This window comes from Pleurodeles waltl, chromosome 5 (assembly GCF_031143425.1).
Source record: "Pleurodeles waltl isolate 20211129_DDA chromosome 5, aPleWal1.hap1.20221129, whole genome shotgun sequence".
Taxonomy (NCBI): domain Eukaryota; kingdom Metazoa; phylum Chordata; class Amphibia; order Caudata; family Salamandridae; genus Pleurodeles; species Pleurodeles waltl.
In genome coordinates, this window is record NC_090444.1 from 213,056,579 (window position 1) to 213,070,468 (window position 13,890).

The 13,890-nt window shown below is 46.6% G+C and overlaps 1 protein-coding gene across 1 annotated transcript in view; it reads right to left on the bottom strand.

Annotated features, from left to right (window-relative positions):
- Positions 1–13,890, bottom strand: part of LOC138295545 (putative deoxyribonuclease tatdn3-A) — a 99,419-nt gene that overhangs the window by 74,890 nt on the left and 10,639 nt on the right. The window contains exon 2 of the mRNA XM_069233913.1: positions 6,088–6,120. Within this exon, the coding sequence (XP_069090014.1) occupies positions 6,088–6,120 (33 nt within the window). The remainder of the gene's footprint in view (positions 1–6,087; positions 6,121–13,890) is intronic.

Genomic DNA, 13,890 nt, shown 5'->3' on the forward strand with positions numbered 1-13,890 from the left:
CATCCTACGCATCACCTCCCATAAGTATTCCCAGAATAAGGTGTCAAACGCTTTCTCCATATCAAGAGCCACCAGGGCTGCGGGAAACGTGGAGTCACGGGTCTCGTGTAGTATATGTGTTAAGCGCCGTATATTCATATGAGTCCCCCTCCCGGTATAAATCTGTATTGATCTCCCTGTACTAAATGTGTCACCACTCGACTCAAACGAGAGGCCAAAACCTTAGCTAATAATTTAACATCCACATTTAGCATGGATAACGGTCTATAGGAGTCCGGGTTGCCCGCCGCCTTCCCAGGTTTCGGTAGCATGACTATCAGTGCTTCCCGCATATTCTCTGGGAGAAGGCCCTCACTACGCGCCTCTTGAAGCATTTCCAACAGTCGTGGCAGAATCACAGCAGGATAAGTTCGGTAAAATTCAACTGGTAGCCTGTCAGGACCAAGCGCTTTTCCGGACGCCATTCCTCCCAACGCCTCCACCAGGTCATCCAAGGACAGCTCCCCCTACAATTCCTCCGACTGGGTCTCTGTGAGGCACACCTACACCACATGGTGTGGCATAAATAGTTCGCAGGTGCTCTCGCACGTGTGAATTCACCCGCAGCTGGCCATAAAATCCTTTCTCCAAAGGACCACAGAGCATCTGGATGATAGGAATGGGACGCTCCCGCCGGAGGAGCCAAGCCAACATATTGCCAAGCGGTCCCCTTCCCGAAACAGCCGCTGCCTATAATTCCGGCGAACATAATTATCCAGTCTATCCCAGAGGTCTACAATTCTGCCACGCACCTCAAGGCAATCCCACTCCAACGCGTCGCCGTTATCTACTTGGTGGTGTAAGGCTGCCAATACGTCTTCCTGCTGCGTGAGCTCCTGGTCCAAGCGCTTCCTGATACCATACATTTTACTGAGGCTTTCCCCTCTGATAACTACATTCAATGCCTCCCATTCGATGCCTCGGTCATAGCCGTACCCCAATTTGCACTAAAATAACCATTCAGCACACCTTGAAGATCTTGTTTATATTCGGGATCACCTAGTAGTTCAGGCCGAAGACGCCAGAGGGGGATCGCAGGCTTGGGTATGTGTGTTTCACATTCCAAAAGGGGAAGGGCATGGTCCGATAAGAACCGGACCTGATAAACAAGACGGCGGACGTCAAGTGATCCGTCATTGGCAAGGAGGAATCTATCCAGGCGGCTGTAAACCCCATGGGTGAGCGTGTAACACGAAAATATTCTAGAGGTGGGATACATCTCTCTCCACACATCCACAAAGTGTAAATTCCTCATAACAATCCGCAATTGGGCAGTCATGTGCGACTTAGTGTTCATCTTTGGAGGGTCCCTATCTAGGATGCCGTCTAGGACACAATTAAAATCACCAGCTCACAAAATGGGCATCCCAGTGTAAGATATTAATTCCTGCTGAAGCTGATGATAGAACCCCGCATCATCAGTGTTAGGGGCATAAACATTCAACAGACAGAGCTCCCAGCTATCTAATACCCCGTGTAAGAATATGTATCGGCCTTGCACAGCCGCTTTTGGACTTCTTAACGTAAAGGGAGCAATCCAAACAGAGACCCGCCTAGCGAAGGAGGAATTGGTCACCGAATAAAACTGCCCCCTCCACTTTTTCTGCACTTTTTCCACTTCATTTTCTATTAAATGAGTCTCTTGTAGGAGAGCAATATGTACGCCAAGCCGCTTAAGATATGTGTGTACCCTGTAGCGCTTCACAAAGGAATTCAATCCTCTAACATTCCATGTAACTATGCGCGTCAGGGTACCCACCATAATCTGTTCCACTCCACCTGGTCCACTACAGTGCTCGACCGCCCCCTCCCCACCCACATGCAGCCCCCCAACACCATCCCCTGGCACGGCGCACGCGCAACCCGATGATCCGATGCCTTCTCAGCAGAAGAATGCCCACAGTGCTCACAGTGTCAAAACCAGAATACCAATACCAACTAGAACCCACATAACACTCCCCCATCCCACCCCGGCTAAACACCACCCACAACTAGTGTCTGCCCAATCGTGTGTGTACCCTGCTATCACTTCTAGTGCCCAGAAGTGGGGAACAATCATCGCTCCCACTCGATAGTCAGATTCAGGTCCGGATTACACTGCAACACTCCTAACACACGCCAATCGTCCAGCCCGCACACACACTGTTCCCAAAAAGTGAACTAACAACGGGGGGTACCCCAGACCAACCGCCAACCCGGACCCCCGCATCCCCAGCACCTAAAGGCAGCAATAGACAGGAGAGAAAAAGGGCCAGAGGGCCAGAGGAGAGACAACAGAGGGAAGACCCCGAGCATCGACCCAGGACCAAAGTACTTGACTCCAACCATAACGGAAGGTCCAATGAATAATTCAGGTGACCTCAGCTTCCCCTTCTGGAGACAAACCACTCACGACACAGGGGGATCGGGAGCGCAAGGACGCCTCCTATGTGACAGTTTGTACCAACAGTTTAGCTTCCTCACGCTCCTGTCTCCTACGCTCAGAGTACCGTCCGAGCGCACAATCACTCAGCTTCCATGGCCGGCACGGTGGCGTTTGTTACTTCTGCACACTGCAGTGCGCACTTCCGCTGTGTCTCAGAGTCTCCCACCACTCTCTCCCCACAGGGATTCCGGCGTTCCTGTCCCATCATTCCGGATAACCAGTCCCATGCTGCCTCAGGAGACTGAAAGAAATGTGAGAGGCCCGCATAAAGAACCTTCAACTTGGCTGGATACAACATATAAGTATAGCCCAGGTCTTTTAACTTACGTTGAACACCAGCATATGACTGTCGTTGGAGCTGCACCGCCCTGGTGTAGTCAGGAAAAAAATGGACAGTGTGATTCTCAATTGTAGGATTTCCATGTTTGCACACCTCCTGCAAGGTTGCATCGGGGTCTCTATAGTTAAGGACCTTGGCTATGATGGTTCGCGGAGGGGCTCCCGGCGGCGGCGGTGCTAAGGCCCTGTGTGCACGCTCTACCACAAACACAGCCGACAAGGGGGCATCAGGCAATGATTTACGGATCCAGTCCTCTAGGAAGGCCTCAACATTCGCCCCCTCTACTCCTTCGGGACGCCCACTATACAGAGGTTACAGTGTCTCGCCCTACCCTCCGCATCCTCGACGCGCGCTTCCAGTTTGCACGTTTTAGCTTCGAGGATGGCCACCGAGGCCTTCAGCGTGTCCACATCAGACTGCATGCATGTCACTTGTTGCTCAGTGGCCACCGATCGTTCCGCCACTACCTTCAAATCGGCTCTCAGCAGGTTGACATCTACCGCTATGGCTGTAATCTGAGTTTGCGTTTCCCGGCTAGATGACTGAATAGCAGCCAGGAGATGTGCCCCGGTGGGCTCCGCTCCCTTCTCCAAGGGGCCAGGGGAATCTTTTTGCAGACTTGCTCCTACACTCTGCGCTGTGTATTGATCCATCCGTGTTTGCTGCGTTCCCTTATTCGCTCTGTCTTTGCACATGGTGCACACTTGATGAGGCGCCTGCCACAAGCGAATACTCCCAATGCCGTGCACCACACTACCAGGCGCAGTGCAAGTGGTCGAACTCCGTGCCCTCGCCACGCACCACCACCTGGTCCCCAACTGCCTCACCCTCACCGGACCACTTCAGGTTGAACACTGGCACAGGCAGTAGCAGCGCAGGCGTCGTTCTCAGCTCAATGTGGCCGTCTCAGAACCAGCCAGTCCCGCACTCCAGGAGCCGGACGACACAAGGCCACCCAATCGAAACACCGCCGCAGAAGCGGTACCCCCCAGAACTAGCTCAGTGACAGTCCCTGGCTACCTTTGTACGTTCAGTGCAGCTCCGTACATCTCCGGCAGCCCAAGCCCCCTCCTCAGCTGGCTAACGACAAACACCCTGCAGCATTCAATTCACCATGATGGGCCTCCAGGCCTGTGGGAGGGACCACCTACAGCTTCATGCAGGGGGAGGCGGGGTGCCAAGGGGGTGCGGTGCCAAGACACCACTGAGTCCATGCCTTGAAGGCCCCCCCGACAGGGTCGCTCCCCCTAGATTGCTCCTCACTACCACTTCGATCAGTCGAATTTGACTGATTTTCAAAATGCGCCCGTAATCGCGGCTGCCATCTTGGGGTCAGGCGCTCTTCACATGCGCTCCCCCGCGGCGCGATCGCCACACCTGCCACCAGTTGTTGGTGTTCCCCTCACTCTCCCCTCCGCTCCAGGGGACTCCAGGACCCGTCTGCCGGGTTCGCGGGGGCCCAGGGTGGCAGGATCATGGAGGATGCTAAATCCGAGGCCGGGAGCACTCCTCTAGTGCTGCCGGTCGGCCATCTTGCAGGCCACGCCCCCCCAAGCTTTGTATAAGTTGATGGTCAGCCAGCCTGTTTGAGTGAGCCGTCTGTCAAACCTTTATAACATTGAAAGGAACCACTATCACAGTGGTTCCTGCCAATGTTAAGCGATGTGTGTGGGCCAGCAGATATCTCTAAATTTGGGGGAAGGGATGTCTGTCAGGGCAATGGTGTAATTTACTCCATCGCCCTGGCAGACATTACTCAGTCCCCCAAAGTCAATATCATGCCCTAAATCTATAGTTCTGTAAGTATGCTTACCTTGAAGATCCAGGGACTGCAGATATACTGGAGTTTCGATATGTGCACATCTATGTTTCTGTATTAGCTATTTTGACAAACAACTGTTAGGAAGACTGTGTAATACTGTGCGGAAGACACTAAGGTCACAAGTGTCATTGGACATGGTCAGTACATGCCTTTTGGGCAGATATGCTAAGTAGATTCTACGTCATGAAGCTGTGGTCCACTTGTGGTCCTTCCTGCAGGTTACCTAAAAATATCTAGAGAAGTGAAATGAACAGTACACATATTGCTCACCAGCAGTATTTATGGGAATGTTGAACGCTGTTGTTGTGAGGAACTCCTCAAATTACCAACACTTTCCAAAAGCCCTCCCGCACCCATCTCCTCCTAGAATGACCCATCCTGCTTCTAGGCACACCGCAACCCTCACTGTAGGTTTCATACTCAAGTGGTTCCTGAGTGCCCATGTTTTGAAAATTCTTAGAAGTGAGAACCAATTAGCATATATGATAACTTCACCGAAGTGATGTCACACAAACTTTGAAATCATTCACAACATAAAAAACATTGATTAAATGATAAAACAATCAAAATAATTTAAAAATTAATAGAATAACACTTAAACTTGATTTAAGTGGATGAATGGCTGAAAACAGCTGGGGAGCACCACTCTGATGTGTCCAAACTAGTGATTTGTTCCATCAAATAAATTAATCATGGGAAATGGTCCCATAGAAGTGGCATTTCTTCCTTGAGCTCATGGAGCTCCCAGGAACTACTCTGCACACAGCAGAGCTCTGAACAGAGGTGACTTTAGAGATCAGGTTCTGGTCCTTCTTAGATGGTGTGATATTTATGCTGCTGTAAGCGAGATCTCAGTTCAACCTCCAAATGTGTGAGTCTCACTCGCAATGAGTGAGACTTGAGGTCTGTGTAGTTTGTCACAATCTTCAGACTGACTTGTGGGAGAGCAGAGGTTGCAGAGGAGGGATGAGAGGCTCCAATATCACCACCCAATCTCCTGTCGGCATTCATCAAGCACCTTGCAACTTCTCCACAGAATCAATGCCCGCTTTGTATGCCCCCTCCAAGCTATGGTTCCCTTTATCACAGAGAAAAGAAGCTGAATTTCTGGAAAGAACTTCTGGCTGTGCTGTAATTGCTGGTGCTTCAAAGCTGTAGAAAAATAAAAGTTCATGTTCCCCTTTGTAAATATCATGTAAAAGAATTGGGGCAAAACATTTTCCTGATTTCCTTATTATCCTATCACTGAAAACGGCATCCAGAATAAAATGTATACACGTAGGCTTAAGCATGTCATTTTTGTTTGAAAGAAGGTCCCTAACTAGTGTATGAATAAACAGGATGTAAAAGGTGAATTAGAAACTGCAGTTTAAGTGAATATTCATTATGTCAACAACGTCGACCTGGGCCACAGAAGGCTTCAGAGTAACCACAACAATGGTAAAAAAAACTCTGCCTTACCTTTCTTGATTTGTCGATCACCTCATCAATATCCTGTAAGTCAATGCATATGTTTAATATTTGTAAAACCCAACTCAAGCATCAATTATTCAAAATTTGTGATGAAGACTTTGTAGAGCGCAACTGCTCTCACATTGTCAAAAGCACTACACACTAACAAAATAATACAACACAGAAATTACCTGCAGGGTTGTTTGCCCATCACTGCTCCTTTGTCCTTCTCCCTCCCATAGCAGCCCTGACTGGGCAATAAGCAGTAGCCTCCATTTTATTTAATACGATATAACTAAGATTAAGGGGGTCATTCTGACCCTGGCGGTAAAATCCGCCAGGGCCAACGACCGCGGGAGCACCGCAAACAGGCTGGCGGTGCTCCATTGGGCATTCTGACCGCGGCGGTACAGCCGCGGTCAGAAACGGAAAACCGGCGGTGTACCGCCGGTTTTCCGCTGCCCTGGGGAATCCTCCATGGCGGCGCAGCTTGCTGCGCCGCCATGGGGATTCCGACCCCCATACCGCCATCCTGTTCCTGGCGGTTTTGGCCGCCAGGCACAGGATGGCGGTATTGGGTGTCGTGGGGCCCCTGGGGGCCCCTGCAGTGCCCATGCCAATGGCATGGGCACTGCAGGGGCCCCCGTAACAGGGCCCTACCAAGATTTTCAGTGTCTGCCATGCAGACACTGAAAATCGCGACGGGTGCAACTGCACCCGTCGCACCCCTTCCACTCCGCCGGCTCCATTCGGAGCCGGCATCCTCATGGAAGGGTGTTTCCCGCTGGGCTGGCGGGCGGCCTTCTGGCGGTCGCCCGCCAGCCCAGCGGGAAACCCAGAATACCCGCGGCGGTCTTTTGACCGCGCAGCGGTATTCTGGCGGTTCCAGCCAGGCCGGCGGCTTCCGCCGCCGGCCGGGGTCAGAATGACCCCCTAAGTTCTTAACACATATGGACAAAGCCAAAATGCACTACTTATTTTAAGCATATATTTATGAGGTAAGGGCTAAATGTTGTGGTGTTAGATATTGTTATGGATGTTTGGATATACTTACAAATATCACAGATACATGTTTTCATGTAATCAGAGCCATACATACACACTCACAGAGGCAACTAAGGAAAACGCTCACATAGAGAGAGTGGGCGAATCATATTCATGGATGGGTGGATAGAAATTGTGAATCAACAGATGAGTAACTCGGATGGAAGGATTGATGAATGGATGATCTATGCATGGACCAGTGAGATGGTTAGTGAATGGATGAATGAGAATATGAGTTGATGGGAAGATGAATGAGTAATTGGGGGGCCTAGATCGATAGGTATCTCTGAATAATATGAGTTTATCAGTGTAATTAGTAGATGTTGGGTTGAGGGATGGATGATGTCTATGTGGATAGATTGCTTGATTAATGGGAGGTGACTTAATATATGTATCAATGGATGAGTCCGTGGATGGAAGGATAACTATGACTTTACTGTAGAATGGAAAGAGGGGGTAAACAACATCAGGGGCGCAGTTACAGTAGACTGGAGAAGGATGCTATGGTGTCGTTTACAGGGCAGAGCTGGAGAGCAAGTCGAGTAACAGAGCTACCTTTCTGCTGGGTGCCTCATTCTCCACCACCAGAAAATACTGGGAGAAAAGCAACCTGTAGCTTGACTTTTGTTGAGAAACTCTCCTCTGGTGGATTCTGTGGTTGCTGGCAAATCCACTGATTGAAATGGACAGCACAGCTGCCAATATATCTGAGATCTAGGATTAATGCTGTGCTCAGCAAAGGGCAGTGAGGAGGTCTGCTCCCTGCACCATCACTTACCTTGAGACTCCAGTCAGCACAAATAATCAGTCCTTACAAACTGCATATTCTTTATTTTATTCGTGCGTGCCTCAGCTCTGCTGCAGTTGAGTCACGGAGAACTCTGTTGTGTATTGCTTCTAGACGACATTTCTTCAGCACACAAAACACAAGAAGTGTCAGTTGGCCAGGAAGCCCATCTCTTCATAAGGTGTGCAGCCATGGTTCCCTTTAGGCTCACAGGATGACCAGGTGAAACTGGCTTGGTCCAGTCTAACAAAACGATCCTTTCTGCCCCTTTCTTTGCGATGATGATTCAAACCATACTGTTGGATTAGGCTTTGCAATAGGCGCAGGAAAGTGGGGTGGAAATCAGAGGAACAGCACAGTGATAAAGCAAGACAGTAGGAATGACTATCTCTAAACCACATGGAGTACTCTACCAGTTTATGGTCTCCATGCATTCTGGAGCTTGTGGGGCACAACACAGGTACCCAACCTCTCATGTACTCAATCTTGCTTCACAAACAGTGAGGGGGGATCGCGGGTTGAGCCATGACACACGACACAAACAGATGCAACAGATGGTTAGTTATGGCTTGTCCTGGTCATGCAGGTGGTAGCCACACGTCAAAAACAGAACCACTTTGGGGTCTAATATAATCATTTTAGGTTCCTCCCCTGTCACCAAGCAGCGTCTGTAGCCCTCTGTTGGACAACAACATTCCATAACATTCAGCAACATTGTTACACCATTTTCGTGCACAAGAAAATGTCCCTGAGATAAGAGAATAGCAAAATAAGATGCAGGCTGTCACCTGAACACAGAGTTTAGGACTTTCAACCCCATACAGCGTGCCCAATCTAAAACAGAGTCCCAGAGATTGTTCCTGTCCAGAGGAATCTCTGTCAAAAGATGCAGTAAACTTTCTATAAAGTCCGATCGGACAACCTTTTGTTATGCTCAATGGTGAAGTCTAATCCTTGCAGGGAACTGGACCACAGAACCAGCTTTGGATTGTGGTTGCTGCCATCATCCGCTGCAAGGGTGTATGGTCCATTTGAACAGTGAAGAAAGTAAAAAACAAATTCTGATAGAACCTTTTCAATGCTTAAATAATTCAATAAGCTTGCAGCTCGATGCTCAATTCTACGCTCAGGTAGTTGGCGATGAATGATGATAGTGTTGTATCCTCTTTACATATGAATGAGCTTTCTTCCATGCTGTGCAAGCCTGCACTTAACATGTTCTCTTTCAAACCTCTCTTTTGAGGGATGGCTTATGCAGCACAAGGATTGAACGTTGAGGCAGAGGTGAACAAACTTGGACATATTCAACTACAATTTTCAGGGAATAAACTACATTGTGCTCCAGTTTTTGTACTGTCATTGCTTACTTCAGCGTTTTGGCGCTGACTACTCCCTGAGCTCCCTGGCCCTGCCTGCTACCTTCATTCTAGTCACTTCACTGCGTTTGTGACCTCCTCTGCTCCATGTTCCTCTGGCCGCTATTTATCAACAGCGATTCTTCCTGACAGGGTTTTCCTACTTTCATCAGACCCCACCTTCTCCTTCTGGAGAGCGAGGCTTCCTGCACTTCCTTCACCAGGTAGTAACAGCGCGTAGCCCACCTTTCTTCTGACATTTGCCTCCATGTTTTTTTCAAGCCAGCTGGGGTAAGTGTTGAGCCTCTATGGGCAGTATGATCAGAGAATTCAGCCAAGCGTGTGAAACTAGCCAAAGCTTGTGCCAAGAAATGACGATCTTGTATTGATCCCACATTAAATGGTAATGTTATTTTAGTGAGGCCTTCCGAGCACAAACCTCATCAAACAGCAACATTTTCCAAATTTAAGGAAGTGATATGTTACAGATGTGTAAGCATTTCCTATTTGGGGAATTTCAAGACATGTTCTGCTTTGAAAATTGATAGCAACAAATATGATCACAAGGGAAATTGAGTTAGAGATTGTAAATCTTCTGAAAAGATACATTAAATGTGGTCATTGAAGAGGATGAACTGATGAGTTTATCTGAAGATGTAAAACTCTTGTTTTGTCTATTACAGATGCCTATATTAAAGAATTTAAAAATCCTGTTTGTGGTAGAGATAATTAAGAGCTGGATGATGATGAATTAGAGTATAATGATCAGTACATGTTCCTATAGACGGGAGTACTGATGAATCTTTTTTTGCACTCTGGGTCTTACATTATGATGATTTCTTGCACTACCTTTACTGATGAATGGCCATCAGGCATTGATTTGTTTCCCTGTGCTGTTTATCCCAATGCTTATGGGGGACAACCTCTCACTGAGTTGTGTTATTTCATTACAGAAATTGTGTTTCAGAACAGAAGAATAGAATGGGGGGTTACATTGCAGAGGGAAGGGAATTAGAAGGATGGGCAGCTTTGTAGAAAATGTCTCTGGAAGACTCTATAGCTAGCATTCAAAAAACAAGATTGGGCTCACCTGCTAATCCTAGCTTGTGCTGTTCATTTTATTACTTTTGAAGTCAACAAACTCTTTTCTAGGTCATTTGGCAGAAGGTGTTGTGCCGGCTGCTTTGCAAAAGGTATTTCTACTGCCTCTCTTTAAAAATACAAATACAGATCTCGCAAACTGACAGCTATAGACTTATCCCCCCTACTAGCAATGCTCTGGAAAATGTTTGAAAAAATGGTAAATAGCCAGCTGACTCGATTTGTTGAAGATTTGAGAGCTTTACACACCTGCCAATCTAGCTGACGTGCTGGATTTGGTACAGAAGTGGCACTGCTGGAAGTTACTGAATTTACCAGAATTAACACGGATCAGGGCAAAAAGCTGTGTTAATTCTGCTTGACCTATCAGCTGTGTTTGATACGATATCCCAAGAGATCCTTTGCACGAGATTCAAAGAGGCAGGAAAAGTGTTTACAGCCTGGAGATTACTAAAATATTTCCTATCAAATAGAGTCCAAGCAGTATTTTTAGCTGCTTTCACATATATGAATAGGGAAATCCGATTAAGCCCCACGCTATTTAACATTTATTTGGCACCCTTGGTGCGTGTTGTGGAGTCATGGGGTTTTAACATTGTATCCTACGTGGATGACACAAAATTGATGCTTTTGTTACATCAGTTTAACAATTCGATAGTAGCTTATTTCCAGGGTTGCCCTTCAGCAGTAGCCAATTGGATGCATAAAAACTGCCTCAAACTGAATTCAGATATATCAACGATTATGGCCTTAGTGGATTTTTCTCACCTGGACGTAAAAAGTTTCTGGCCAGTTGGTCTAGAAAATCCTCCCATTTTGACAGAGGTTGTGGGAAAAAAAAGGCCTGAGGGCTTTGCACTGGCTCCTGATCAGACAAAGGGTTAAGATTACAGCTTTAGTTCTATCCTTTGAAGTTCTGCAAAAAAAGACCTACTAATATCCTTAAGAGACTGAAAGAGTACACTCCTCTGGGGCACTTAAATCTGCTAACCAGTGCTTATTATGTACTCCTAGGTTTTGCAAAGTCAGATTGGGTGGAAGATCTTTCTCCACAAGCGTCCGTAGGCTCTGGAATGCTCTTCCAAAGCACTTGTAGGATATATAACTGGAATCAGCATTTAGAAAGGGCCTTCAGACTTTTCGTTTTACTAAATTGGAATGGCAGTTTAATTTAATTTAATTTCATTTCATTTCAATAAGGGGTTGACATTTTGCTAGAATGGTTACAAGACAAGAGTTGCCAACTGTACTAAAATGTATGGCTGAAGGTATATCCCTTGGTTGTCAATCAAACAAAAAATGGGGAATTGAGAGACTACATTGACTTGAGGGCCCTCAATGAGGCCATTTTGGGTGAAAGATTTCCATTACAGAGAAGTGAAGATTTGCTTATCAAATTAACAAACGTGAAAAACAATTCTAAGCTTGATATGAAATCAGCATATTACAAAATAGAACTCTCTAAAGACTGTAGTCACAACACAGCATTCATCACCCCTGAGGACCTGTTTCAATACTGCTGAATACTGTTTGGGCTCGTTTGGCAGCATCAGTATGTCAAAGATTGGTGTGTAATAGTTCAAATGTTTAGATGGATTAGTTACTTTCCAAGATGATCTTCTAATTTGTGGCTCGGATTTACACCTGAACCAATCGCTGATGTTGTAGTTAATACTCTTTCTGAAATTTGTTAGGAGAGAGGACTTTCCTACTGAATTGGTTTCATACAACAGAGTACAATATACCATCACCAAAACACCCTCATGCTGGGAAATACTGGAATCAAACATTAGAAGAGCTCTCTTTATCACCCAAAATCACATGGGTTTGTCAAACGAATTAATCGTTCAATTTCACGCAGGCAGGTGCTTAGAACATTCTCTTTTGAACCAATCTTTGAGGGGTGGCTCGTCAGCACAGTGAGAGAATGCAGAGGTGAACAGACTTGGATGTGTCGATCTGCAAAGCTCAGGGAATAAGCTACACTGTGCTTCCTTTTGTTTCCTGTCATTGCTTATTTCAGAAAGCCACCAAATGCTCTTTGCCCATGTAGTTTAATTGTGCTAAATTGGCACTGATGCCCTTGTTTTAGTGAAGGGCCTTCCACAGCCAGATGAAGTACATAACTTTAATATGTGACTTCTTAAGCATATAAAGGGCTTTTTGTCTTGCCACAGTCCAACTGACCTGTTTGGGCTGCTTGATGAGAAAACAGCCAATTAGGGTTCTATAGTTCACAAAGAAATTGCTATTATCCCCAGCGAGTACTAAAAAGGCCCTCATCTGGGTATCTGACCAGTTCAAATCAGTTTGTACTTTGGAACCTGGAAGGTGGATCCTGCCTTCGCCTACCTGCTGCCAAGTTAGACCACAAGCTCTGTCCAATATGGCACTTTCTTGCCTTGATCATCTGTTTCACACTCTGCAGAGGCTGCACAACCCTCCTTAGGTTACCTTTTGTCAAGTGTCCGCAACTGATCAAGAAGGGCCCGGGGCTGAGAGGATTTGGACGCCTTCTCTTAATTAGCACTCGGAGACTGCTTTCACAGCGTAGTCCTAGTGTCCTCAATGTTTACCTGTACCAACATGGCCACCAGAAAGCTGAATTCACACCCGCCCTCATTACAGGCTTCCACATGCAAGATGTTTGCGGTTAATTGAAGGAAGCATCATCAAGCCACGTACTCCACTTTACTCCCTTGCCTGGTAACATCTGTGTTGGTGAGTTATCCTTCACTAACAAAATCATGTCATCTGGGCACCCCTCAAAGTCACCTTCAATAATGCAGTCATGTCATCTGGCTGCCCCTCAAAGTCACCTTTTGGTTGTTCTTATGTTCACTAAGTCTTCTTCTTTGACAGTCCTACAGAATTTCCTTCCATCTAGAAGTGGATCTAGAAATGATTACTTATGTCATCCAAATAAGGAACACAGAAATTCTCCAGCCTAGATAGGACACAATTTTCCTAACTTTGACAGGTGTTCTTCAGCCCAAATGGTATCACCAGGAACTGGTACAATCCCAGTATATACTTATGGACCACAGGATCTCTATAGTGCAAACCTATCTAAAATACAGGGGAGAGCTGTACATGGCCAATGACAAGCATAAAGTCAACGTTTAATATAAGAGGAAGCTGCGTTGTGGACAGTTAATTCATTCTGATGTAGGGTTCTTTAAAGAGGTGAGTCTTCGACACTTTCCTAAATTGAAGCAGTGTTGGGATAGTCCTAATGGATAGGGGGATGTTGTTTGAAATCCTGGGTGCATAGATGGGAAAAGCCTGCTGTCTTGTTTTTATCCTTTTTAGAGTTTGTAGTCTGTACCCTGGCTGATTACTTATTCTCCTACCTAGCATCTATTGAGCATAACTTTCCGATAATTCTGTTCCTTCAGAAGTTTCTGGCTTATCTTGAGGATAGTTTTTGGCCTTATGTATTAGCTGTACAGTTTTGTGGGCGAGACTAAGCACATAATCCCAAATGCTTTGTTTGGGAGACCTTGGATTTCTTTGCCAGCCTTC